The sequence below is a fragment of the Hylobates moloch genome, unplaced genomic scaffold (genome assembly GCF_009828535.3).
Source record: "Hylobates moloch isolate HMO894 unplaced genomic scaffold, HMol_V3 SCAFFOLD_8, whole genome shotgun sequence".
NCBI classification, from domain to species: domain Eukaryota; kingdom Metazoa; phylum Chordata; class Mammalia; order Primates; family Hylobatidae; genus Hylobates; species Hylobates moloch.
In genome coordinates this window covers 71650168-71677423 of record NW_026652283.1, presented here as the reverse complement: position 1 = coordinate 71677423, position 27256 = coordinate 71650168, and the positions used below count along the sequence as shown (strand labels likewise).

Sequence of the window (27256 nt, the reverse complement as noted above, 5' to 3'; positions counted from 1 at the left end):
AAGAGAACACAGGGGTCAGCTCATTCCAAATCCCCCATCAGGAAGCCCGTATCAGGAGGGGAGGAGGAGCTCCTAGGAACTGAACTTGGACGCAGGCCACTTCAGCTAGAGAACATTTCTGAGGAACACCAGACCTCGTCTCCTTCCGGGAGCGGGATCCAACACCTGGCCAGACATATCGGTGCTAAACAAAAGTGCACTGGGGGCTGATTTTAAATTTCTTCTTTATTTAAAAAAAAAAAAAGCGTTTTTCTGGGTTTTTTTTAAACTTCTCCAATACATTAAAACTTTTTTTCCCGCCACATAGCACTTCTTTCTTGCCTCTTTCGTTTCTGCTCCTGGTGTTGTCTGCCTCCTGCAAGACCCAGATGAAGAAACCTTTTCAACGGTCGAGATCTGAGACTTGGAGCTGGAGGGCTGAAGGCTTGAAGGAAGGTGGTTACTGGTCAAAAGGAGAAGTTCATTTGCACAAAAATATAAACTGGGGAGGATGAGACCAGCACATACACGTATGGATTGATCTACAATCCATATAAAAAAATAGACCCAAATTGTCATTTTACATTTGCAATATTATACAAAATAATATATATTTTTAAACAACACATACCCACCTACACACACATGCGCACACACACATACACACAAGGTGCTAGTGACCCCTCTGTGCTTCTGCTTGTGGGGACAAGGGTGTCAGTAGGCAAAGATGACGTGGTAAGTGACCTGGTGGCCATTGTCCCAGGCATAGAGCAGGCGGTCCTTGGGGTTGTAGTCTATCTGGGTCGTATAGGAATACTCATTCTCAAACAGCAGCCTGGGGACGATCTGTGTGTTGGTGTGGGTGTCGAAAGCGTAGGAGATGTTGGCATTCCGCTGGTTGTAGCTGTCTACAGCATACAGCACCCCACAGATGACAAAGCAGTTGCCGTAGAAATTCCTCCGGAGCCCCGTGCGCCATGTGGTCTCCTTCTGTGTGCTCAGGTCCGCGGCATTGAGCTTGCTCAGGACAATGACCTCCTGGCTGAAGCCCTCATCGTCCAGGGCCGGATAGATGAGCCATAGGCCATTCTCGTCCACAGCAAAGTCCACGTCTGAGTGGCCCTGCCATCGCCAGGGGGTGGCCTCCTCGTAGGCCACGTCATGCAGCATGGCCCAGGCAGCCACGTAGCGCTGCTTCAGGTCATACTTGATGATGTTGCGGGTGAAGGCGCGATTATAGTAGAAGGCGCCATTGTACACCACGTGGCCTGTGCCAATCCAGCTGTATGGGAGCTTGTAGGAATTGCTCCAGCGACCTGCAGGTGGGGAGAAAACAGGAGGCTTCAGGGTGGCATGGCAGAGGGTGGGCAGCTCATGTGGTTAAGTGAGTGATGATCAACGAGGGGTCTGGAAACCCAGGTTTGTGTCTTGGCTTTGCCACTTCCTAGCAGCCTGTAGCACATCACTCAACCTGTCCGTGCCTCAGCGTCCTCATCTGTCATAGGGAAGTGACAATTCCCATCTGCCTGTTTCGAGGATCCAGGGAGCTAATATACATGAATGTGGTTCGTAAATTGTCAAGGGCTATGGGAAAGGGAGGCTGTCTTCTGGACTGGAGGTTTTTCCATGTCCCAGGAGCTCGGAAGGAGGGGCAGAGCTGAGAGGCAGAGAATGTGAGGGAGTGGGGAAGGGGGACCGCTCTCCAAGGAAAGGTCCTTTAATCATCAGAAGAAGGTGTCATCCTTCCTATCCGCCATTACCACCCAAAGAGGCCTGGCTGTGATAAAAACAGAGGATGTGGGGAAGGGAAGGAGCAGCCTGGGTTGGATCTTTATCATGTACCTTGTTTGAAGTTCTCCAGGTTCCGGAACTCTACCAGGGTGTTGCCGTAGTAATAGTTGGTTACGTAAATCCGCTCATCCTTGGCCAGGGGGTCCTTCATCCAGGCCCCTTCATTCCGCCCATATGTGTTCTGGGTGGTCGGCCCCGTGATTGTGGAGAGAGTGTCCTTGCACCTTCCTGGTGGAGAAGAGGTGGATGGAGGTTTTGGGCTGATCTAGTGATGCCTCAACCCTTAAACCTTTGCTGTTCCTCTATTTGGAGTCTGGACTCCTCGGCAGGCTTTAACAGCCCTGTATAAACTGACCCCAAACATTTTTCCACACCGTCTCCTGCTACTCCCCTGATCCACCCTACGCTTGACCCTACACTTGAGCCTCCACCATGCCCAACTTTCACACCACTATGCTTTGCTCCTGTTCTGACTTCTCAGTCCTATCCTTCAAAGACCTAAGATCCAGAGTCCTTTTATGACACCATGCCCTCCTCTGGAGAACTATTCTATTCTATTCCATTCAGCTCTCAGGGTACCTTGAATGCTGCTCTCTTACAGAGCATGTCATCCTGCATCTCCACAATGCTTGCGCTTCTCTCTCCTCCCTCCATGCCTGCCCCCAACTGGAGTGTAAGCACCAAGGGATGAGGGAATGTGGCTTTTCCTCATTGCATTCTCAGTGCTCAGAACACAGTATCTAGCTTGCTGCAGGCACCCAAATGTCTGATCCCCGGGTGAACACACAGCATGAGAAGTGTGGCCAGAGGAGAGGCCTCTGCTGGGTGTAACCAGGAAATCGACTCTGCCAGCTGCTGAGCTGCCCCGGGCTGTGGGACCAGCCCTAATGGAGCAATGGCTATTCATGTCCCTGAGGCCCACCTGCTGTCCTAGAGAGCTGTCCCCAAGCCTATGCCCCTGTCACTACTGGGAGCAGGATGCCAGGGCCCTCTGCTGGGGAACTGGGGGGCAAGATACCAAGTTCTTGAATAAGGAGCTGACTCTGCGTATAGAAGCCTCCTTCAGAGATCAAGTCGGCCACGATGGGACAGGAACTCAGCAACATCTTTCTGAGTGGCTCTGGACCCGGTGCCCAGGAGAGGCCCTAAAAAGCCACTGGAACTATACTGGGTTCTAGATGAAGTTGAGAGCCTGCAATGCTTATATGCAGTATTATTATTGAACATAGCCTTGAATGATAGTGAAGTCACACGTGACTACTAAGGGCGTGTGCTCTTCCTGTCCTCACACTTGTGGATTATGGAGGAGGTGGGAAGAGGGCAGTGGAAGTGGGCAGTGAGAGAGCCATATGGATCCTGCCCTCACAGCTTCCTTATCCCCTGCTGGCAGCTGGGGCAAGCAGAACCCCTGCCCCACTTGCCATCAAGACTGACAACACTGATGGGTGATGAGAATAATTGGTCCTTGACACTCACCTGGGACAAAAGTAACAAAGACCTACAATTTGGATTCCAGAATTCTCTAAATTCTAGGCCACCTTCATTTCCAAACTGTTCCAATCCGTTCCATCTATTCTGCTCCCCCCGGAGTGGTCTGAGGAAGGAGTCCAAGCCCTACAGCTGACAGAACAGGGGCAAGCAGCTGGGACCTTGGCCCTGGGTCTGGGGCAGCGGGAGATGGAAGAGGCATGAACACTGTTTTGCAGGCAGGCCCCATAGCTGGGTGCAGTTGGCAGGGTTTAGGCAGCTCAGTGTGGGGTTTATTAGGTACTGGTCTGACGGAGCGGGGAGAGATTCAGTCTCCATAAGACAAACAAAAGAACCTCCCTGCCAATGCCTCATTCCCCCAGAGCTGAGCTCATCTGTTCAAGACAATAAAACAGAAAACTCTGACTGAGCCCTGGCAGCAGAGATCTGATGGAAAAGCTCTCATTCCCTGGAGCTAAGCAGGGCCCTGGCTGCCAGTGAGGACGCCACGCTCCTTCTGCACTGAGGTGAGCCCTAGCTCACCATGAGGACTGCCATCACCAGGCAATCCTCTGCCCTGGCAAAGCCCAGAAAGGACACCAATTCCCTGTCCGGAGGCATCCCTGGCTCATGCCCCCAAGCCCCACAGATGGCCATGAGGTGAGGTGTTTTCTGTCTGGGGATTGCCATGGCCACGCCACCTCTCTGACCAAACACAGAAATTGCAGATCGACTCTTGGAAGCCAGGACTCATCTGTGCAGCTCCAGCAGCCCTGAAAATCCCTGCAGGGTCCCGTCTCACACCAAGGCTCTGCAGTGGCAGGGCCCTAATGCTGGGCTATAGACATGCCCCAGGCTGGGGCCAGAGGCCTGGCTCTGGTCTTGGCCCAGCCACCGACTCCAAAGTCTGTGTTGCCACTATAATGTTAAAAAGTTTTAATCTCTTCAGAAGTAAATTGATTGTAATGCATGCCCTGCCTCCTTCACCAGAGTGCATGGAGAGTCCCCTCTGAAGATGATGTGGTAGACTGAGTAATGTCCCGTAGAGATATCCGGGTCCAAATCCCTGGAGCCTGTGATTGGGACAAAAGGAAACAAAGGGGACTTTGCAAATGTGATTACATAAAAAAATCCTGAGATGGGGAGACTATACTGGACTATCTGGGTGGTCCTATTGAATAAATACAGTCACAAGTATCCTTATAACACGGAGGCAAAGGGAGATTTGACCACAAGAGAGGAGGAAGCAATGTGATGAAAAAAGCAAAGACTGAAGTGATGTGGCCACAAGCCAAAGGATGCTGGCAGCCATGAGAAGCTGGAAAAGGCAAGGAACGGATTCTCCTCTCAAGCCTCTGGAAAGAACCAGCCCTTCTGACACCTTGATTTTAGCCCTGCAAGACTCATTTTGAATTTCTGGCCTCCAGAACTGTTAGAGAGTACATTTCTGTTTTTAGCTACTAAGCTTGTGGCAATTTGGAGGCATAGGAAATGGATACAGATGGAGTCAGCTTCTTGGGTTAGGGCACCCTTATTTCTGCAGGAAGAGAGGAGTCCCTGCTTGCATTTTCATGGTCCTAGTACTAGGACCTCAGGCTGTATTTTCACATGCCCTCAGAGAGAGCAAACACTGCTGCCCTGTGGACGAGCCCAGGCAGGACAAATGCGAATGATTTCAGAGCATTTGAAGACGGGATCAAGGGAAGAGGTCAGTAAACCATGAGACCCAGACACATCACTGTGCTCTGAGAATCTGGGGCAGCTCAGATGCTCCCACACTTGGCAGCAAACCATCAGCTTTGGAGAGAAGGTATTGCATGTCGACTCCTCTTCAAGGGGGATGACAGAAAGATGGGAGAAAGTTCAAAGGAACTGCAGAGAGGAGAGTGCAGTCTGCATCTCATCTTAGGTTTCCCCAGAGCAGGGCTGCCAAGGATGCCAGTGACGCTGACATTTACTACGCACTTTCTACGTATTCCGTCATTTAACCAACAGACCTGGGAGGCAGCTGGCCCTGTTTCAAAGGTTACCAGGGTCTGAAAAGAAGGGGCCCTTCCCCTCAGCATATAAACCTCCTCGAATCTCAGCATTCTAAAAGAAATAAATCGGCAAGCAAGAGCCTTCCCGGCCCTCCCCGGCTCTCAACTCTGGTGCTCACTTGGCAAGATTCCCCAGTAGAGTCCTTGGGCATCTGCTCCCCAACCAACACTGTCAGCAATCCCTCTCAGCCCCTCAACCCGACTGCTGCCCCTTGGGGTGCTCTCCAGTCCTCTTATTCTAGTCAAGCCTCTATCTTTTGCTTGGAAACTGAGGTAGCCACCCCCCCCCCCCCCCCACCCCCACCCACCTCAGAAGGTGTTTCCTTCCTCCCTCGGCTTCTACCACCACTCTCTCCTGGTCCTGCCCGCCTGCCCGTTCAGGACTTCTCCAGCTCTTTGGCTAGTGCTTCCTCTTCTGCCTGCTTTCAAATGTCACCCTCTGGAGTTCCACCTTCAGCCTCCTTTCTCCTCATTCCTCCTGTAGACTCAGCTCCTGCCGACAACTCAGCCCAGGTCCTGATTCTGAGCACCGTGAATCCATCCAACTACCTACCAGGCGCTTTCCTTCTGGATGTCCTCCTGGCTCCTCAAACTTAAAGGACTGAAAATGGAAATCATTTGCTTCAGTTCACAGCCTGCTCCTCCTGTATTTACTGTCCCAGAGAAAGCCATGGCACACTATCCACCAACTGAGCCAGAAACTTAGGTCATCTCTGACGTCCCCTTTCCCTTCACCCACACTCCAACTCAGCACTGAGTAACATCTTGACCCTGATCCTCCACCTCTATGGCGTAGTTCAGACCTCATCAACTCTTGCCTGGATCACTCCAATTGCGCCAGTTGGTCTCTCTGGCTCATCTCTGCCCACTTCTAACTTGTCCTCCCCAGTATTCCCTGTGCTGCTTTTCCAAGACGCACATCTTCTTAAACCCTTAATGACTCACCATCTCCAACCACCAAGTGCAGCCCAGAGTCCCCATCCTAGCACATCAGCCCTTCCTGCATCACCATTCTTACTTGTTATCAGCTGCCTTCATTCAGAGGTCTTAAACTCAGATGCCTACAGGGTTCAGGCAGGAACTGAAATGATGAGTCAGGCTTAGTGTGAGATAAAAGGTGGCAGAAGACATTGTGGTGAACTGGAAGAGCTGACCTGAAGACATTCAGATTCAAGAACATAAAAACACATCTTAGGATGAATTTGGCCCTCAGGCTGCCAGCTTGAGATCTCTTGCCCACACCTAGCTGCTTGTATTCACCATAGTTGCCTGGGCTATGGTATTCACCATAAACCCAGGGCTGGCTTTTTGGGCGTATGATCTGTGCAATCACACAGGACCATTGCTCAGAAGGGCTGCCCTTCATTTAATGATCTGCTATCGCCATCTTGAACATCTTAATATTTTCACCCTCGAACTTGTATTTTATGTGAAGTCTAACAATGCAGCCTGTTTGTGAGCAGAGGAGAATGCAAGATATGTGTGGCCACCTTCTTTGTCCCCCACTTTTATATAGGGTTTGCTATGCCCAATGAGCACAGAATTGCAGGTAGACCCACTACGTGCCTGAGTTCAGTGAGATTCAAAGTGAGTACAAGGTAGGTGTGTTGCCCCAGAGGCCACATTTTCCATTTGAACCAGATCGTGCTCCGAAAGCAGAAAGAAGGTAGTGGTGTTCTAAGAAACACAAATGGTCAAGGAACCCTATCATATTCTTTCTTGTGTTACTTCCCTGTATTAGACAACAACCTATGCTGAAATTGATACAGAAGAAGAGGGAAAGATAGGGCAACTCATAGTTCTGTTTCTTTTCAGTCCTTCCTCACTCAGTAAGCTGAAGGCAGGGAGTGTTGTTAAAATGTTCATATATCAAGTAAAATAAAAACAGATGAGTTAGTTTTGTGCAGTGTTTCCACTATTCTAATAAGAACAAAATACATATGTATGTAGGAGCTACAAAATATGAAATGAGTCATTTTGGTGGATTCTGCATAAAAGTTGAAAGATCTTATATTTGCATTTAAAACTAACATTGCACAATATAAAGATGAATGGTATAATTCATGCTAGTAAATTAAAATTTTAATACAGGCATACCTCAAAGATATTGTGGATTTGGTTCCAGACCACTGCAATAAAGCGAATATCACAATAAAGTGAGTTTCACAACTTTTTTGGTTTCCCAGTGAGTATAAAAGTTATGTTTATACTATACTGCAGTCTATTAAGGGTGCAATAGCATTATGTCTTAAAAATGTATATACCTTAATTTAAAAATACTTTGTTACTAAAAGATACTAATGATCATCTAAGCCTTCATTGGGTCGTCATCTTTTTGCTGGTGGAGGGTCTTGCTTCGATGTTGATGGCTGCTGACTGATCAGAGGAGCGGATGCTGAAAGCTAGGGGGCTGTGGCAATTTCTTAAAATAAGACAACAATGAAGTTTGCTGCATCGATTGACTCTTCCTTTCATGAAAGATTTCTCTGTAGCGTGTGATGCTGTTTGATAGCATTTTACCCCATAGTAGAACTTCTTTCAAAATTTGGAGTCAAGCCTCTCAAAGCATGCCACTGCTTTATCAACCAAGTTTATGTAATATTCAAAATCCTTTGTTGCCATTTCAACAGTGATCACGCTGTCTTCACCAGGAGTAGGTTCCATATCAAGAAACCACTTTCTTTGTTCATCAGTAAGAAACAACTCCTCATCCATTTGATCACGGGATTGCAGCAATTCAGTCCCATCTTCAGGCTCCACTTCTAATTGTAGTTCTCTTGATATTTCCACATCTGCAGTGACTTCCTCCACTGAAGACTTGATCCCCTTAAGGTTATCCATGAGGGTTGGAATCAACTTATTCCGAACTCCTGTTAATGTTGATATTTTGACCTCTTCCCATGAATCATGAATGTTCTTAATGATGAATCCTTTCCAGAAGGTTTTCAATTTACTTTGTCCAGATCCATCAGAGGAATCATTATCTATGGCAGCTATAGCCTTACGAAATGTATTTCTTAAATAATCAGACTTGAAAGTCAAAAAGACTCCTTAATCCACGGGCTTCAGAATGAATGCTGTGTTGGCAGGCATGATAGCATTCATCTCCTTGCACATCTCCATGAAAGCTTTTGGGTGATTAGGTGCATTGTCAAAGAGCAGCCATCTTTTTAAAATAATCTCCTGGCCAGGCGCGGTGGCTCACACCTGTAATCCCAGCACTTTGGGAGGCCAAGGCAGGTGGATCACTTGAGGTTGGGAGTTTGAGACCAGCCTGGCCCACATGGTGAAACTCCATCTCTACTAAAAATACAAAAAAATTAGCTGGGCGTGGTAGCATGTGCCTATAATCCCAGCTACTTGCGAGGCTGAGGCAGGAGAATCACTTGAACCTGAGAGGCAGAGGTTGCAGTGAGCTGAGATCGTGCCACTGCATTCCAGCCTGGGTGACAGAGCAAGATTCTGTCTCAAATAATAATATTAATTTCTTTTTCTGAGCAGTAGGTCTCAACAAAGGGCTTAAATTATTCAGTAAACCATGCTGTAAAAGGATGTGCTATTATCCAGGCTTTGTTGTTCCATGTATAGAGCACCAGGACAGTAGATTTAGCATAATTCTTAAGGGCCCTAGGATTTTTAGAATGGTAAATGAGCACTGGCTTTGATTTAAAGTCACCAGCTGCATTAGCCCCTAACAGAAGAGTCACCTTGTCCTTTGAAGCTTTGAAGCCAGGCATTGACCTCTCCTCTTTAATTATGAAGGTCCTAGATGGCATCTTCTTCCAATGGATGGCTGTTTTGCCTACACTGAAAATCTGTTGTTTAGTGTAGCCACCTTCATCAATGATCTCAGCTAGATCTTCTAGATAGCTTGCTACAGCTTCTGCATTAGCACTTGCTATTTCACTTGCATTTTTACATTATGGAGACAACCTCTTTCTCTAAATCTCATGAACCGGCCTCTGTTAGCTTCAAACTTTTTTCTGCAGCTTCCTCACCTCTGTCAGCCATCACAGAATTGAAGAGAGTTAGGGCCTTGCTCTGGATTAGGGAATTTCGCTTAAGGGAATGTCGTGGTTGGACTGTCTTTTTATCCAGACCATTACAACTTTCTCCATATCAGCAATAAGGCTGTTTCATTTGCTTATCGTTCATGTGTTTACTGGAGTAGCACTTTTAATTTCCTTCAAGAACTTTTCCTTTGCATTCACAACTTGGTTAACTGTTTGGCACAAGAGGGCCTTTGGCCTATCTCAGCTTTTGACACGCCATCCTCACTCAGCTCTGACATTTCTAGCTTTTGATTTAAAGTGAGAAGTGTGGGATTCTTCCTTTCACTTAAACACCTAGAGGTCATTGTAGGGTTATTAATTGGCCTAATTTCAATATTGTTGTGTATCACAGAACAGGGAGGCCCAAGGAGTGGGAGAGAGACCCAGGGAATGCCAGTTGGGGGAGCAGCAGAACACACACAGCATTTATGGATTGAGTTCACTGCTTTATATTGGTGTGGTTGGTGATGCCCCAAAACAATGAAAATAGTAATATGAAAGATCACTGATCACAGATCATCATAACAGATACAAAGAAAAAGTTTGAGATATTGTGAGAATTACCAAAATGTGACACGAAGTGAGCACATAGGGTTGGAAAATGGTGCTGGTAGACTGGCTTGACACAGCGTTGCCACAAACCTTCAGTCTGTAAAAAAATGCACTCTCTGTGAAGTACAACAAAGCAAAGTGCAATAAGATGGGGGCATGCCTGTATTACCCTACTTACAATAGCATGGAACAGCAAATAAAAAACACCATAAGGAGAGAGAGACAGAGAGAGAGGCACATACACACCATGAATGGAAGAAGAGGAGCTTTATATTTACTACTTGGCATGGCACTTTTCCCCTGCCTTTTGAGCACGGGCCCCACCTTGTCATTTTGCACTGGGCCCCGGTGCTCTTGTTGGCTCTGGTTCTTCTCACTGCAGTGCCACCTTCCTTCTTTGCCTAGCTAATTTTCCCTCATGCTACAAAACAGCTAGGCCAGCACCTCTTTCTGGAAGAGGGTCCTGGGCTGCCTCAGTCTCCCTCTGTGACCCACTGTGGCCTGTGCCCCCCAGCGCTCACCACCCTGCGTTGAAGTCACGTGTCTGTGTTGGTCTCAATCAAGCTGTGCAACTCCAGGACAGGGCCCCTGCTGTATATGCCTTTGCATCCCTGACACCCACGGCACTCACACATCCTGAGTGTCTGATGGTCCACTTAATACTGGACCAAATCCAAATACTGTTTCCATGCTTAGAGCCCTCTCTATCTCTTTTAGCACCGAGTCCCTACTTCTCATTCCCTTCATCATCAGGCCCTGGCTCCCTACCCTGGAATTCCATCACTCTCCCTCACTCGACCCCATCTGTGCTGGCACACCTGGGCTGCCTTCCATTCCCTGCCCACCCCGGCTCATGCTCTTGGCTCTGCCTGGAGAGTTCTTCTCTGCCCTCTGAGCCTGGTGAGCTGGGGAACACCCTCAGAGAGGAGCCCCATGGCAGAAGTGATGCGACGCCCCTGGATAGCGTGCATCCGTTGCCGGCCACACTTCCCATGTGCTTGGCCACTTCGGTCACCGCTGCCTCCCAGCGCCTTTGGGAAAGCGACCACTTCTTGCTCACTTTAGATCTTTGCAGCCGAGCACGCTGTAGTGGTGGATGAATTATTAATACTAGGTGACTCTTTATCCTCATCAAGAGGCTTAGACTTCAGTCCTTTACCACCTGCAAGGGTATATTTTATCCTTTTTATATCCTTATTTCTAGGGCCAGAGGCCCCTGTGTTATACGATGACTGGATTCCCAGTTTTCTGAGGGAGTTGGGTTAGGAGCATCAGCAAAGAGACTGAGACCAGTGGAGCTAGGGCTGTGGAGCTGGGGCTGGGGGAGCTGTCTGTCTAGTGACTTAGAGTCTGGGCTCTGCAGAGGCTCTGGAAGCTGCCCCAGCCCACGTCAGCATCGCCTTCCTTGGGCTGCCCCAGACCAGCCTCCCTGACACGAGACAGGCAGGACTGGCCATCACGCCCCATGGTCAGCACAGCTGGCCAAGCCTCGGGGTGGTTACAGTCATCTGCTTTGTGGGGGAAACATTCTTTGTAGTTCATGATATTTCCTAGATTCAAACAGGAGCCAGGCTCTCTCTGGTATTGTTATAAACTGACTGTCCTCTTTGTCTGCTCCTCCCACTCACCCTCCCCCACTCCAAACCAGCCCCTTCTACAAAATGCATCAGGAATTGTAGTTGCTAAAGTCTGGGAATCTGCAGAGCCTTGGCCATGCGGCAGTTTCATTTCTCTGCAGTAGCCTGAGCTATTCCCAAAGCCAGGGCTGTCCCGAGCAGAAGCACTTTCTCGGATGGTACCAATCCTACCCAAACCCCAGCTCCAATTACTGACAACATTATTCCTCTCTCTGTCCTAGAGCTACACTATGGCCAAATACTTTGTTTGCACAGCCAAAAATGAATTCCAATTTACTTGTTTTTGGATTTTTTTTTGAACATTTTATAACTCTCCTGAGGATAATGGTAAGACATTTTAGGACATCACAAAATCAGGATTGGAAACCATGGGATAAAATCTTTCTCTTAAAATTAGCCCTGTTTACAACTACATCTTAAATAGCTCAAAAATCAAAATTGCTGGATTCATCAAACAGCAAACAAACTTTCCCAGGTAGCAAAATCAGTGGCCCATGTCTATTTCAGCCAAAAGCTTTTTATTTTACTGATGACTGGGAGATGTCATCACATCATGGTCTTCCTTGGCCAGACACAGGCAAGTCAGGGGTCTGTGGAGAATGTTAGGGTATGAAAATCTTATGCACACCAACAGCAGCCTGAAGGGGGCACTTGGCAGTGATAAACTATTGAAAATAGTTCCCAGAAACAAACTTGTCGAAGTTAGACATCGCCTAGACAGCCAAACCTTTCTTCTCTGGGCCACCCCCTCCTCTCACCCCTTGGCATTTGAAGAACACACTACATCTGTGTCCATGTCTATTTCTTCTGCAGTCGACATGAGAGGTGAGAACCCCAGCTCCTCTGAAAAATGCCACGGGCTAGTCTTTAAGCAAACCTTACATCGTCAGCATGATGATGCTATTCTAGTTAAACAGAATAGTGAACAAGAGAAAATGTCCTTCCTACCACCAGGTAAATGACTGCTGGGACACACAGCTTCTCTGGGCATCAGCATCTCAATCAGGCTACTGGAGGGGGAAAGTGTTATAAGTGTCCCTGAAAACACCAGAAAAGCCTGCTGATGGTAAAGTCCTGGGGAGGCAGTTGGGGAGAGGCTGGGTTCTGGGACCCAGGTTGGTAGGTTATGGAGAGAGTGAACAACTCACTCCTGGCTAGCAAGTCACCAACGGAAGAGGCTCCCAGGCTGGCAAACACCATTGCCTGATGGCATGCAAGGTGTATGGGTCCCACCTGCAGCCTGTCTTCACTGTTAGCATTCTGGAAAACTGTGGTAGGGGTGACAGGGGCCAGATTACTAAATATTTGGAGGGATGTTCCCTCTCACCCAAGGGTGACAGGAAGCTGAAATGGTAGAAGTATGGGGGCCCAGGGAAGTTCACTTCCATGGCAGAGGGGGAGATGGAGTGTTGGGCTCAGGGCCTGTTCTCAAGAGCACAAAGGCCAGGCTGCCCAGAGCTGGTGCACAAGTGGTAGCCTCTGCTCCGACCCCAAGGCAGGCTGCAGAAACACAGCAGGACCCCTGCTTCAGAAACTTAAACATTCTCTCCGGCTCCCACCCTCACCTCTGAGGCCCAAGAACTGCCTTCTTGCTTAGCTTCCTCCAGGCCAGGGTTCATAAGATTTTTGCCCTGGGGTCCATTTCTATGGGCTACTTCACTGCTCTCATTCTGCCATTATTCTGAAACTTTCACCCAATCATTGCTGTATCATGACCTGATGAACTTCCTGTGGAAAACCACAGCATATACTGAGATCCAGAGAAGGCAGAGATTTGGCCAAAGTCACACAGCTATCAATGGCAGAGAGCAGAGTGTCTTGATTCCCGGCAGGTACTCCTTCACCACCCTGTCTCTGGCAGCAGCTGGTACCTTATACTGAGGAAGGATTGGGAATGAGGCTGACGAGGGCAAGAAAAATGGGAGAAGGGAAAGATATGTATAAGGCAGGCCAAATCCTCTGTCAAATCAAGTGTATTTTTCAACAAATATTTTGATGAAATTATTACTCAATAGTGTTATTTTTCAGTCATGATCAGTGGTGATTTAATCAATGTTTGGTTTAGTTCTTTTTGGAAGAGACATTTGTAACTGGCTCCCATCTTTCCTTTTGTAGTTCCTTTTTGCTCTACTTTCCTATTTCACTGCTCTGAGATCTCTTGGGCCATGGAGCTCCCAGGCATACAATAGGGCTGCATTCTCCATGCTTCTGGAATACACCTTGTTCTTTTAGACCTAACAGTCAGGAGGCTTCCCTTCTCTGCTTAGAAAACTCCTATTCAGGCCCAGCGCGGTGGCTCACGCCTGTAATCCCAACACTTTGGGAGGCCGAGGGGGGTGGATCATGAGGTCAGGAGATTGAGACCATCCTGGCTAACACGGTGAAACCCCATCTCTACTAAAAGTACAAAAAATTAGCTGGGCATAGTGGCGGGCGCCTGTAGTCCCAGCTACTTGGGAGGCTGAGGCAGGAGAATGGCGTGAACCCAGGAGGCAGAGCTTGCAGTGAGCCAAGATTGCACCACTGCACTCCAGCCTGGGCAACAGAGCGAGACTCTGTCTCAAAAAAAAAAAAAAAAAGAAAGAAAAAAGAAAACCCCTGTTCATCCTTCAAATCCCAGTTCAAATGACACCTCCTTAGAAAAGTTTCCCCAGCCTTCCTGGCAGCCAGGCCAAGCTAATATTCCTTCTTTCTTTTCCCTGTTTTTCCATTCCTCTGGTACAGCACTTGTTGCATGGTGCCCTGATGTTTCTATGCTCTCCATGAGTGGGACTCATGATTTTGCACCGAGGCCCATTGCCCCGGCTATTCTCCTGCTCTCACTCTGCTATGAATCTGAGACTTTCCCCCAGTAAAAACCCTTTGTTCTTTTATGGCTTGGTAAACTTACCACAGAAAAATTCACTTATTCATCACTGGATACCCCAATAGCCATCACAAAGCCTAGTGTATGGAAAGCCCTCAACAAATATTTATAAAACTAACTCCTGAAGCCAAATCTTGGCTCCATTAATTTATATGTCTATTTTAGGAAAAAGAGTCCCACCCTTGCCACTGGCGCATTTTCAATACATAAACCCTAGATGTTAAAACTAATCGTTGGTCAAAGGCTTAACTCCACTTGCCATTCCCATAAAGAACTTTGACCATCTGGTTCCTCCCTCTCCTCTCAACATATTTCCAGGCTCAGCCTGTTACCTGAGCTGATCAGGAGACCAAGGCCAGGTACAATGAACTTACCTATGACATTCCGGATGTCATCTTCTTCTTCGGGGCTCAGCGTGGGGCTGGCAGGGGTTGTTCCCTGCCCAGCAGGAGCATCTTTCCCCAGCGAGTCTGTTCTGACTGTGGTGGGAGGCACTGGGACTGTGTGCATAGTTTCCATCAATGCCTCCCTGGGAGACACTCCTGGAGGAGCTGGGGCTGCTGGTTGCTGGGTGGCTATGTGGGCCACAGTGGTGGCTGGTACCTGAGGAGAAGGCTGCAGGACTGACTCCCTCATGGGATCTGGAGACACCGAGGTTGTGTGGAGTGTTGCTGAGAGTGGTCCCACTGAGGCATGGTTGGCGATGCTGGGATCTGAGGTTGAGGGCTGTGGCAGTGCTAAGGACCGGGGTGCGGTCCGAGCGTTCAGGTCGGTTGTCACAGCAGTGCTGTGTCCCTGACGGGTGGCTGCAGGCCTCCGGGTGGCACTGGTCATCAGGTCGTTGTGTCTCAGGAGCTGATCTTCAATCAGCAAATCTACTCCATTGTCACCGCTGAAAAATTCGTCTTCTGTGAAACAAACACAAGGTTCACTGTGGCACGGGAGAGAAACAACCTACAGATGACAAGAGCACATGGCAATGGGCAGGTGAATGAGAGGGCACCTTTCCTTAACACAATGGCCTGAGTTAGAGAGGGGGTCTGGCTGGGATTTTGGAAGAAGGTGGGCAGGAGCACAGGTGGAAGGACATTGAATTTCCAGGAGGTTTCTCTGAATAGACTGCAGCCATGCTCCCCCCAGGACTCAGGGGTCCCTGGCAGGATGCATAGTCATGGGTCCTGAACCCCAGTGGCTGGGAGTAAGTGAGTCATCCAATCCATCCATCCAGCACATGTTTATGGAGTATGGATAACAACAGCAAGCAAAGCAAGGATCCTTGACCTCACAGAGCTTCTATTTAGTGGTGGAGATGCTTGATAATAGACAGGATTGTGCAATTGAAGGTGCTATGGAGAACAAAAAGTAGGGTAAAGAGAGTCAAACAAGCTAGAAGGGAAGGGAAACTTGCAGAGAAGAATCAAGTGGTGAGGATGAGACTCACTGAGGTGGGGAGATGAGCAGCTGCCTGGAGGAGGTGAAGGAGTCAGTTGAGCAGCCATCGGGCACAAAGATTCCAGGGGTGAATAACCACAGAGCAAAGGCCCTGAGGCAGGACATGCATGCAGCAGCCCAGGAGCAGCGAGGTGGCCAGTGTGACTGAAGCAGAGGTGAGGTCAGAGCGAGGACAGGCGCTGGGCATGCATGACTTAGAGGCTGTGTGTGGAGTTCAGTTTTTATTGTGAATGAAATGGGGGAGGCTGCAGGATTTTGAGCAGAGATGGAACATGGAGAGGCAAACATTTCTTAGAGAGGACACAAAGAGCTCTAACCACAAAAGAAATAATTGGTAAAGTAGACTTCATGTGCTCATCAAAAACACCATTAAGGAACTAAAAATTAATGCCATAGGTAGGGAGAAAATACTTGCAATACATATGATGACAAAGAACTTGTATCCAGAATATGTAAAAAACTCCCACAAATCAATGACACAAAAAAATGACCAAAAAACACAGTTAAACATGGGCAAAATGATGACGCCAGCTACTGGGTGGAGAATAAACATGGTGGAGGCAAACGCAGAAGCAAGGAGACAGTCAGGAAGCTGCTGCATCAGCCCTGATGGGGAAGGACCTGCTCAGACACATTGGTGAGAGGGGAAGAGTGGGGGCCTGCTGGGAGTGCTGGCCAAGGAAAAGAAAGAAGACAAGAGTAGGAGGAGGAGGCGAGAAGGAGCACAGGAAGAGGAAGAAGCCTAAAGAAACAAGGTAAACGTGATGGGAAAAGGGATCATCTCTCTTCCATGAAAAATGAAGAAGGACAGAGATCGAAGGGGAGGTGCTGGAGACTCAGACAGGAAGCTCAGGGCCCCCAGAGGGAGGAGCAAGTGGGGAAGCCCACCTTGTGGCTCTAAGCAAGTCAGTTCCCCCAAACCTCAGTTTTCTCATCTGCAAACGGGGAGAACTGGACTGGAGGGCACTGAAGTCCCTTCCAGCCCAGCCACGCTCTGCCATATGGTCTTCTGCAAGCCCAGAGAAGTTAAGTGACTTGCCCAAGGCCACTCAGCGAGCTGTGAGGAAATGTAGTGAGAGGTCTGGATAACAGGGCCACAGCAGTAATTGGAATGCAGGAGGGGTGTATGGCTCCCAGGAATCCAGCCCCCTATGGTCCAAATGGTGACTTCCTCCCTACCCTGCCTCTGGGGCCGCCCTGTTGACCCCAACTCACGCTGCTCTTCAATGTCATTCTCTTCTTCAGAGACCTTGGCTTTATAGTAGGTGATGCCCCGGATGACGGTGGGCTGGGAGGCCGGCCGGCCTCTCAGGTGGACCTGCCTCTGCAGGGGCCGCTGTGACTTCACCACCTCAGGTGGAGCCAGGGGTCGCGTCTGCAGAAGCTCGATGGAGTTGATCTGCTGGGACACGGTTTCTTCCTGCAGAAACCGCTCTTCATACTGCTCCTCAGAGGGGACACAAGGGAGGTCAGGTCACTGGTCAGAGAGGCAGTGGGCAGGTAGGGGCAAGGCTGGAGCCAAGGCTGTGCTAATAACAGCAGCACTTCCAAAGAGCCAGGCACTGTTCTAAGTGCTTTATACATTTACATATGTTAACTAATTTAATCTTCTCATCAGTTTTGTGAGGTAGGACCTATTTTTATCATCATCATTTACATTTCAGGAAACTGAGGCACAGAGAGGTTACATAAATTTCCCAAGGTCCCACAACAGGTAAGTGGTAAGGCAGATTGAAGCCAGGATGTCTGGTTCCAGAATCAGTGTCACTATGCTTGACGCATTCTGACCAGAGAATGCAGTCTTCCTCTTGGCGCTGGCCTAGGGATGCTGGGTGACTTAGATCTGGTGTAAGTTGTTTTGGGTGCGATCCATGTGAGGGGAAGGATGCCTGGGCTGGGACATGAAGCCCAAGGACCAGGATGCACACCGCTTCAGGATGAAGCTTGTTACAGCAATCAAAATGGGCTTCCTAAAACACATGTCACCCCCTAGTCCCCAAGCCCTTCCTCCTGCATACAGAAGTTCAAAGTAAAACTGATCTTGATCTAGCTCAGCATTCTTCTCTCTTGTTGCGTGCCCTGCACCCCATGCCCTAGACACTCCAGTCACTTGGCTGACTGCTGAAACTCTTGGCTCTCCTGAGCCACTGGATCTACGTTCAGCCTGTTTCCTCTGCCTGGAAAGCCATTATACCTCCTTCCCCCATATATCTATTTATTCATCTACTTCTCAAGGCCCAGCTAAAATTTCAGGTCCCCAAGGAAATACTCCTGGACCTTCTAATTCAGAATTAATCAATCTTCCCCAAGCCTCATTTTGTGCTTTATGGCAGAGATTTCTGATTACCCAAATTCCCTGCCCTCTTGTTCCTTACTAATGAAGACCTGGTTTTACGGGAGTGGGCATGGGACTGAGTTCTGGCCAGTGGGGTATAGGAAGAAGTTGACGGGATGTGCATTTGGAAAAGTTCTGTATAAGGAGGGCTGATTCAGCTTGGAGGCATCTTTTGCTCTCTTCCTCATTTCTCTAGACTGAAATGTGGACAGAATGGCTGGAGCTGAGCAGCCATCTTGTGATCATGAGGGGATTTTAAGGATGAAAGTCACTAACGACATCTTGGAGCTAATCATGCCAGCCCTGGACTGCCTGCCTGCAGAGCTTCTTTTATGTGAAAGAACAACAAACATTTACAACAAATACAAAATAAGGCACTGTATTTGGGTCTCTTACCCAAGCTGAACACAAGTCCTAATGAATATAAGCCTGTGCTTCTGCTGTAGCACCTCTCCTAGCCTGCTTTCCACAGGCACTATTTAGGGATGTTGCTATCTCTGTAGACTATGGGAATCTGAAATAAGAGAGACCATTTCTTGTTCATCTTTGATTCCCCTGGATGGAGGCTCCCTAATATTTGTTAAATTGAATTTCTGAATCATAACAAATCCCGAGGAATCGTCTACATTGGTAACTAACTGGCATATGATTTTGTCAAAACAAATGATGCTCACATGGCCCAGTGACTGGGCATCTGGATGGCGCTGTGAGAGTGCCCTGTGACAGCTCTGATCATGTAGATGGACCACTCTGTCCTCCACAGGGCTGCTGCCCAAGGAGGAGCCCCTGTGTCCACAGTGTGGCGGGATCTCTGGTCCTGTGTCAGTCTGTCCAGCCAGACTCCCTGTCCAGGATTATAATCACCCACCTTTGAAAGAAAAGGACCTTGGGCATATGACCTGTGAACTGTCTGTGCTCAAAGTCAGGGCCACCCCACAGGTGGGTCCAGCTTCTTTGGTGGCTCCATCAGAGAAGTGTGGGAGCCTGAGAGGAGCGTGGCCCAGCCCTGCTCTCCCCAGGACTCCAGTGGCTGAATAACGAAGAGGCGGCTTCCTGCAGCCCCCTGAACCATGAGGTCCCTTCTCAACCAGGTGGAGGTGAGTGAGCTCCCTTTAATCTTGTAATTCTAGGCCTTGGTGGAAGCCACCCAGAGAGCAGAGCCCATGTGGAACAAAACCTGTGTTCCTAGATGCCCAGTGCCCCGAGGCAGGGCAGGGCCTTTAGCCACTCCATGTTGGCTATAGGAACCTGGCCACCATGGCCAATGTGCTCCTTTTGCACAGGAAGAAGCAAACCAGGCTCTTGCTTTGATCTTTACAATTTGGCCTGGAAAAAGCCCTGAGTCCTCATTACCCCCAAGGACACCCCCAAGCCTGTGCCTGTTTTCTCATGATAAAAGAGTTCTTCTGGATGGCACAACCGATGGGGTTGTGTATCTGTTTCTCCCCATCACACAGTGGTGACCAACTCCTGAAAGTTAGGGGACATCCTTCTGCCAGCCTCCCCTGTCTGCCCAGGGGAAACAGTCCGACATGCTCAGCTGTGCCTGGGGCAGCCCCAACTCCTGCTCCTTGCTCCTCCCTCAATTCCCTGTTCTTGCTGGTGATGTAACCTCCACCTGAGCTGCAGGGGATATCTGGTTGGTGGAGATGATATTTTAATGAACACCTATTATGGCCATGTCCCTTTGTATTATTTTTAACCCTTACAACAATGGGGAAGGTAGATACCATTATCCACACTTCACAGATGAGGAAACAGAGGCTCAGAGTCGTTCAGTAATTTGGTTGAAAGTCAATCAGTTAAGTGGCTGAGAGGGGCAGTTCTTAAGTCACACAACTCAGGTCAGCCCCAGGCTGCCTGCCTTCAGAGTCTGCTTCTTCCTTCCACTAAGCCTCTGCCTGCAGCTGTGACCACAGGACTAACTTGCCTGCCATCCAAAAACTCGCCTGCCTCCCCTAGTCTTCTCAGTCATGGTCTGGCTCCCACCCAGCAGACTTGGGAGATCCCTCATTTCCCACTGGGAAGAGCTGCTCGGCAGGCTGTCAGGAGACCCTGGCCACAGCCCGTGACTCAGATGCTGAAGGGCATCTAATTACCGGACCCTGGTCTCCCTCTGCATTGCAAAAGCAGGTTGTCATTTCTTCGCCGCAAACCCCAGGAACTGTCTTTAATTCCAGGCTCTCAGGGAAGGGTGGGAACTGCAGTGCTTTCTCCCAGCCAAGGAGATGGAGCAAGACCATGGACAGCCCTTGCCAGAGAACATATAATTTCCTCGGATCCACTGGCGACAGGCTGCACTGGGCGGCCGCGGCCCCCTCCAAGCTTCAATTTCCTTTCTCTGTGAATCCAAGTGTCGGCTGTATGACTTCAGCTCCTGGAGTCGAATGTTCCTACTCCTACCTTGCTCTCTCCACCCTCACCCTGCTCTCTCCACTCCCAACCCAGCCCCCAGAGCTCCATGCCAACCCCTCAGGCAAGGACCATCTTAGAGAGAAGCCCTCAACAAATTATCACTCACCATTCCAAGAAAGCTCTGACATTGTCTACAGGAACCCTGAAAATAAACAACCAAACCCAGCGCCCCTTCCACCTGCTTTTTGGCATGGGGTTCACAAAAGAGAGGGATGGCAAGATCCTGCCTTGGGGCCTCCGGCACCACTTCCCCTTTCTGCCCCACCACCCTGGTGGGGAAGGATTGTGCTAACTTCAGCAGCATGATGAATGGGGACTGGAGGAGGGGAAGGGACTTTGCTGAGCAAGGAGAAAAAGGGTTTGGTGTTTTTTATTTGGTTTGCTGTTTGCCCTCAGGAAATCTGAGCTGGGTTCCCGAACATACCACATAATGTGTCATCAAGACAACAGATGCATTCTTAAGCTCAGCTGACTGGGAAGCTGGAAGCCAGAGCAGGAAAGGGACTCCTGGCTCCACTGGGCAGCTGAGCCGCTGATGCCAGGTGGGCTGAGATAAGAGACACTGCGCCCAGGTGTAATGAGTGAGAGACTTCAAGTTCCCTTCCAGCCCAGATGTCTTCTGGCTCCTTGGTATATGAGCTCAGACCCACTCAGAGATGATCCACCAAGCGGACTAAACACTTGCTCAGTAGCCAGCATGTCAGGGACACCCAAAAATGAGAATCAAAATAATTTTTGAAGAAATATGATATTTCCAAAAAAGCACCAAAGTAGTCATCATGGGCAAAGCCAGAAAATTATTGGCCTTTCTTATATCTATTTCATGGTTTGGAATTTTTATTTTGAGTTACATATTGGGGAGGGTGGAGGCACTATATTCTTTTCAGGGCTTGTTGCCTCAAAAGCCCCAATCTGCCTGCAGTCCTGCCTTTGGAACACGTGTGCCCAAGATCCCCAAACCCAGCTGCTGCCTGCCTGGCACCCTTTGATGAACTGCCCTACCCAAGAGTTTCAAGCCCACATACCCAGCCTTCCTGCCTCTCTTATCTCAATTCCTAATGGCCCAGGCAACACAGTCCTGCACAGCAATGCTTCCCAAAAGTTCTTCACATCACAGCATACAGACAGACCAGCTCAGGGGCTCCGGCTGTCCCAGGCCCTGCTCAACCCACACTCAGAATGACTCCCCGAAGCCGAGGGGATCCCTCGATGGCTCACCTGGAACCCACTCCCCAGGCACCAGTGTGCCACAACTCTGCCATCTACCATCAACCCCTGGTAACCAGTTAAAATGAGCAAAGTCTCTCTTAAATGCTGCCATCCCCTGGCTGCCCAATGACCGCTTTTATAACACTTGATCCAGACCCATCTTGCTAATAATGTGTCTTGCTAATAAGACTCTTCAAGTCCTGCCACCAAAACTTACCTGCTTCCTCTTCCTTTTGGATTATCTCCCAAATTAATGCCTATTTCTTGGACAACAATTCAGTAAATAACCCAATACATTAAATGGTAGCACTTAACCATTAGTACATAAACATAACTTAGTGGTAATTGGAGCCAAAAGAAACAGGCACCAAATGGGGAGGCATTTTTAAGCAAAGAGGTCTTTTGGTATCACTCAAATCACATTAGGCAGCGATCCGATCATGGGTAACTTTGTGCTAGGGACACAACTGGGTAGGAAGAAACAGAGGTTTGAGACCCTCTGCCACCACTTCCCAACTGAGAGACGGAGACCATGCCCATAGCTGGATCTGTTTCCTTATCTGTAAAATGAGGATATTGATTTCTGTCTGGCCTGCTTTTCTAGAGCTGTGATGACAGCCACATGGTATAGTGATGAAAATATGTAGTAAATTACAAAGCCCCTAAAAATGAGGAGGGAGGGAATATAATTTGTTTCCAAACTGGGGCATTTTTTAGAGTAAAAGAGGGTGCTATTAATAACCATACCAGGGCCAGGTACGGTGGCTCACACCTGTCATCCCAGTGATTTGGGAGGCTGACGCAGGAGGATTGCTTGTGGCCAGGAGTTCCAGACCAGCTGTATTTACAAAAACTACATAACAAGACCCTGCACTTACAAAAAATAAAAAATTTTTATTACCAGGCATGGTGGCATGTGCCTGTAGTCCTAGCTAATCAGGAGGCTGAGGCAGGAGGATCACTTGAGCCCAGGAATTTGAGGCTGCAGTGAGCTATGATCACAACACTGCACTCCAGCCTTGGTGACAGGGCTGGAACCTGTCTGAAAAAAAAAGAAAATCATGCCAGGACAGCAGGAGTAAACCAGGATGGTCCCAGACAATCCAGCATGCATATCTTCCCTATTTACAAATACAAGAGATGTTCACAAAGGTGGGATACCAGATCTTGAAAAAAGTGGGGGCTGGGACTCAGACTCAGATTTCACTCCTGGCTTCAACACTCACTGAACCTCTCTGGGCTTCGGTGTGAAGTAAAATGGAGTCAACTGCTCATCATATCTACAGAACCTGCAGAACTACTGTATGGATGAAGTGAGCTCATCTCTGTGAAAGGACTGAAGCCTGAAAAGTTCTATGCAGAGGAGAGATGCTGATATCACGCTTCCAGGGCTTGTGATCAGAGGCCCTTGGAGGCTGGGGCTATACCTCTGGGTGGGCGTAGGCTGCTGCTGCGTCCCTCTGCAGGGCTGAGCGGATGTCTGGCATGCTAGCTAGGATGTTTTCAGAGCAGTTTTCTTTGCCTCGCTTATTCATCTCAGTTCGAATTTCTTCCATGTCCTCTTTGATTTGTTCGTTTTCCTTGGTGAGGTTTTTAGACACTTCCTGAGAAGGAAAAAAAAAGATGATCCATTAAAGCACCCTGAAGACAAGCAGGAGGCAGCTAGCAGCCATCTTCGCTCAGAGCACGCAGACACAACAGACAGGCTGAGAAATCCCAATCCAACAAGTGATTGGGGCTACAGAGTGTGCCCAGCCCTGGGTGGAGCACCAGGACCAGGTCCCCTGGCAGTATTTCCAGGGCAGCTCAGCACTGGGATATCCAACTACAGGAAATACTGCCCAAACTACCATAGCTTTTCTATTAATAACATTGCCAAGTCTCTGGGCCACCAGGACACCAGGTTCCTTTTCTGTCCTTTGTATATAGCCACTCTTACCCAGTGTTGAAGAACATTAAAGAATTTCATTCACTCTCATCCCATACATGTGAACCAGTAGCTCAGTTAATGAAAGAGGGGCTTTCTAAGCAATTTTGGAAGAGGTGGCCAAACAAACAAACAAAACAAAACAACAACAACACCAAAAAAAAACTGCTCTGCCTTTTTAATGAGCACACACCATTCCCTGGTACTTTAAAAGCATCATTTACATAGAAAATTGATAGGCTGGCTTCAAACTTTCCTATTTACCCATAAAAATAGTTTCACTAAATGACCCCTCACTTGGCAAATTAGCCATGTTCCAGACCTGGTTCATATCAGAGAGGGGCAAGGCTACATTTCAGTCAACCAACACTGGTGAGTACCTCTTGAGTGTCTAAGTGTAGTGCTACAGAAAGAAAGGCTGTAAGTATCCTTGGCGTTCTGGACCTGGATGGGGTGGGAGAGATGGCAACTGTAACTGGAGATGGACAAACCATGTCAGGTTCTATAAATGCCAAATGTGAGGTTTCCTGAGTTCAGAGCAGGAGGATAGTGGAGGCGTCCCAGGTAGCTTCCTAGAGAAGGTGAACACTGAATGGGATTTAAATCAAGGAAAGTTGTCGACAGCCTTAGAGGTGTCCCTTTTCCTCTAGTTATTTTTTAAAGAGATTTGACTATATTGGGATCCAACTTTGGCCCTCATACTAAAGTTTCCATGAGCGTCTACATTTTTAAATGTGATGTTCTCCTTTGGGCCCTCTTTATGCGATTGAGGAAGCAATGATGTAAAACAGAGGATGTGTTTGCTTTCCATCTTTCTTTAACAAACAGACACAGGAAGTGTAAAAGCTGACATTGCCAGGCACAACTCTGCAGCCTGGTGGGATGCTACTAACATCCTAGACGGAAGTCCCAGTGGCTCAGAGCCAGGGGAGGTGGGCATATCCAGGCAGTGACACCCAGACACCGCGGCTCCAGAGGCTCCTACAGGGGCTGCCCAGAGAAGCCCCATAGGTGCTTGTTAAATGAACCTGGCTCCCGAACCATCAGCCATGCCATTCTTATGGCATTTCATCACATGCCAGATCCTGAGCGCTGGAAGGGCTCAGTGTGTTCCATGGCACTTAGGCTAAGCCAGCCTCTCTAAATTGCACAGAATTAACTGTGAGAGCTAAATTCCATGAGAAAGATATCTTGTTTTAAGAATGCCCAGAATGAGTGATCTTCCCGGGTGCACAGTCACGCCTGATAGGTGTTATCTATCAGGAGGTCAAGTGTAATGGGTAAGAGCATGGATTTTGAAGGAAACCAGTTCACCCCTCCATGCTGCTATTGCTAGATCTGAGATCTCAGACACATTACTGAAACACCCCTGCTTCAGGTTCCCATCTGTAAAATGGGGATAATACTAGCACTTTTCCTATAGGTTGTTAGGAGGATTAAGTGAGTTAATATATATGGATGTGCATGAAACATATCAGACTAAGTGGCTGTTATTTTTCATAGAATGTTACGCTGGAATGGACCCAAGAACTCATGCCTAACCTCTCATTTCACAGAGAGGAAACTGAGGCCCAGAGCAAGAATGTGACTTGCTCAAGGTCACTACAAAAAAGTGGCAGAGAGGAACCAGCACCCGGCCTCCTGGCCCTTGCTTCTTTAGCTCACCTGCTGGATCACTAAGAACACCAAGAGAGGATCCCAGCACACAGACAGCTCTCAGCAGCACCAAGCATGTCAAAAAGCCGGAGAATACTTACAGTTTGGGTTCAGGATACATGACAGGATATGCATAGATGCTGAGAAATACAGAAATGTTGGACTCTCATAAATCCTCACTATTTAAAGTGTGGTGCAGGGTTCAGCAGCATCAGCATCACAAAGGAGCTTGTTAGAAATGCAGATTCCCAGGCCCACTCAGACCTGCCGAATCAGAATCTGTATTTTAACAAGATCCCCAGACACTCTGCGTACACATTAAAGTTTGAGAAGCACCGCCTTAAGTGGAGAAAGCTTGGGGCACAGCTGCTTGAAAAGCGGACAGAAATGTGTGAGAAGGGCTGTTTTATAGGAGCTGAGTTCTTTCTGGGACTGACGGGAAAAGTTCCTGGCCCCTTAGTGGGATTCAAGCATTTCTGTAATCCATCAGCACCTGCTGAGAGCAACACCTGTGGATGCCCCTCCTGTAGCTTTCACAGCCTAAGACAGATCACCAAGCCCAGCAGGTGCAGGGATTCAATGTGTTACCTTTTTATTAAGGCATTCACGTGCTCAGTGCCGCACTGAGGGTTCAAGCGTGAGCAAGGCCACTGGGATCCTACCCCAGTGAAGGTCACCCTCCATGAGGTGGAAGTAGGCAATAGACAAAGAAATAGACAAGAAAGTATCAACTAGTGAAAAGTGCTCTGCAGAAACTCCGCCAGGGTGATGTGACAGATGCAGGCACCGACTCCTCAGCTAGGTCGGTAGGCTTCTCTGAGGAGCGGACTGAGGAGTGTCCACACCTGCAGCTCAGCACTGGCCCTAGGACTCTACTAAAGGTGCTGACACCTCTGGGTGGACTGGCTGGCTAGGCCTAAGTATCCTTATTATTTGATGGAGGATCTCACTAGATTCCTAAACACTGTGCATCAGTGGGTGTGGACACTCACTGTGAGGCAAAGGGTGCCCCCCTCCGCCGGTCTTAGGGTTTCTAGGGCCCTAGGGAGTCCCCCTTCACATTGATTTATAGTCTCCCATCCCCTTTTGGGTGTCAGTGAGGAGCCATTACTCTGCATTTCCACAGAGGAGGGTTTTAGGCAAGCCTGCCCCTGAGAACCCAGAGGAGCAGTACAGTTTATTCCCCTCATGGGAATGGCAAAGCCCGCCAGCCGCCTGAATAAACAAGAGGCTGGCGGTGGCATCACCCCATTGGCCTGCAGGGCTGAGCCAGCTGGTGTCCCCCAGGGCAGCAGCCACAGCTGCCCCTCCTTGGCCACCCCCAGTCAGCCACCTCCAACCCAGGGGTGCTGGCCCTCAAGAACTCCCCACCTCTCCCTGGGACTCTGCGCTTCTCACACCAAAGGACTTTGGTGAGGCGATTCTCAGGAGATGCAGGGGATGCCACCTGCACAGGGTACCCTAGATTCTGCCCTGGGAGATAGGTGAACCCCATGACCTCATGCCTCAGGCTCTTTCCCCTGGGACAGCTGCAACCATGACATTTCTGGTGTGTGTAACTTGGCTCGTGGGCAGTGCTGGCAACGTGGCAGAGGAGGTGGGAATCGTGCCTATCTGGCAGAAGCAAGTGTATTTATGGCCCCTGCCAAGGATCCTGGCACACTGAAGAAGAGGGAAGGGAAGAGGGAGAAAGAGCAGATAGATAGAGGGCTCAGACAGAAGGCTGGACACAGCCAACTGTGGCAATGAAAGATTTGGGAACTTTGTCATCATGATTCCTTGGGCCAGGCAGAGCCAAGGAACTGAGAGGTGTTCATAGAACAAGTGCCATGTGCAGGAGAGGTATGCAGTTGGGCACTGGAGGGTGCCTGATGGGAAC

General features: G+C 48.8%; 1 protein-coding gene across 3 annotated transcripts in view; it reads right to left on the bottom strand.

Annotated features, from left to right (window-relative positions):
• Window positions 1-250: 250 nt before the first annotated feature.
• The window catches only part of OLFML2B (olfactomedin like 2B), a 40505-nt gene continuing 13499 nt past the window's right edge, over window positions 251-27256 (bottom strand). The window contains exons 4-9 of one of the 3 annotated variants that reach the window (XR_009214528.1): window positions 23222-23398; window positions 17051-17282; window positions 14758-15291; window positions 1822-1998; window positions 615-1295; window positions 251-442 (exon numbers count right to left, since the gene is read on the bottom strand). Coding sequence is in view for 1 of the 3 variants with exons in the window: in XM_058442775.1 (XP_058298758.1) it covers window positions 440-442; window positions 724-1295; window positions 1822-1998; window positions 14758-15291; window positions 17051-17282; window positions 23222-23398 (1695 nt within the window). In the remaining 2 variants the exon portion in view is untranslated. The remainder of the gene's footprint in view (window positions 443-614; window positions 1296-1821; window positions 1999-14757; window positions 15292-17050; window positions 17283-23221; window positions 23399-27256) is intronic. The other 2 variants (XR_009214529.1, XM_058442775.1) reach the window with 2 other exon arrangements.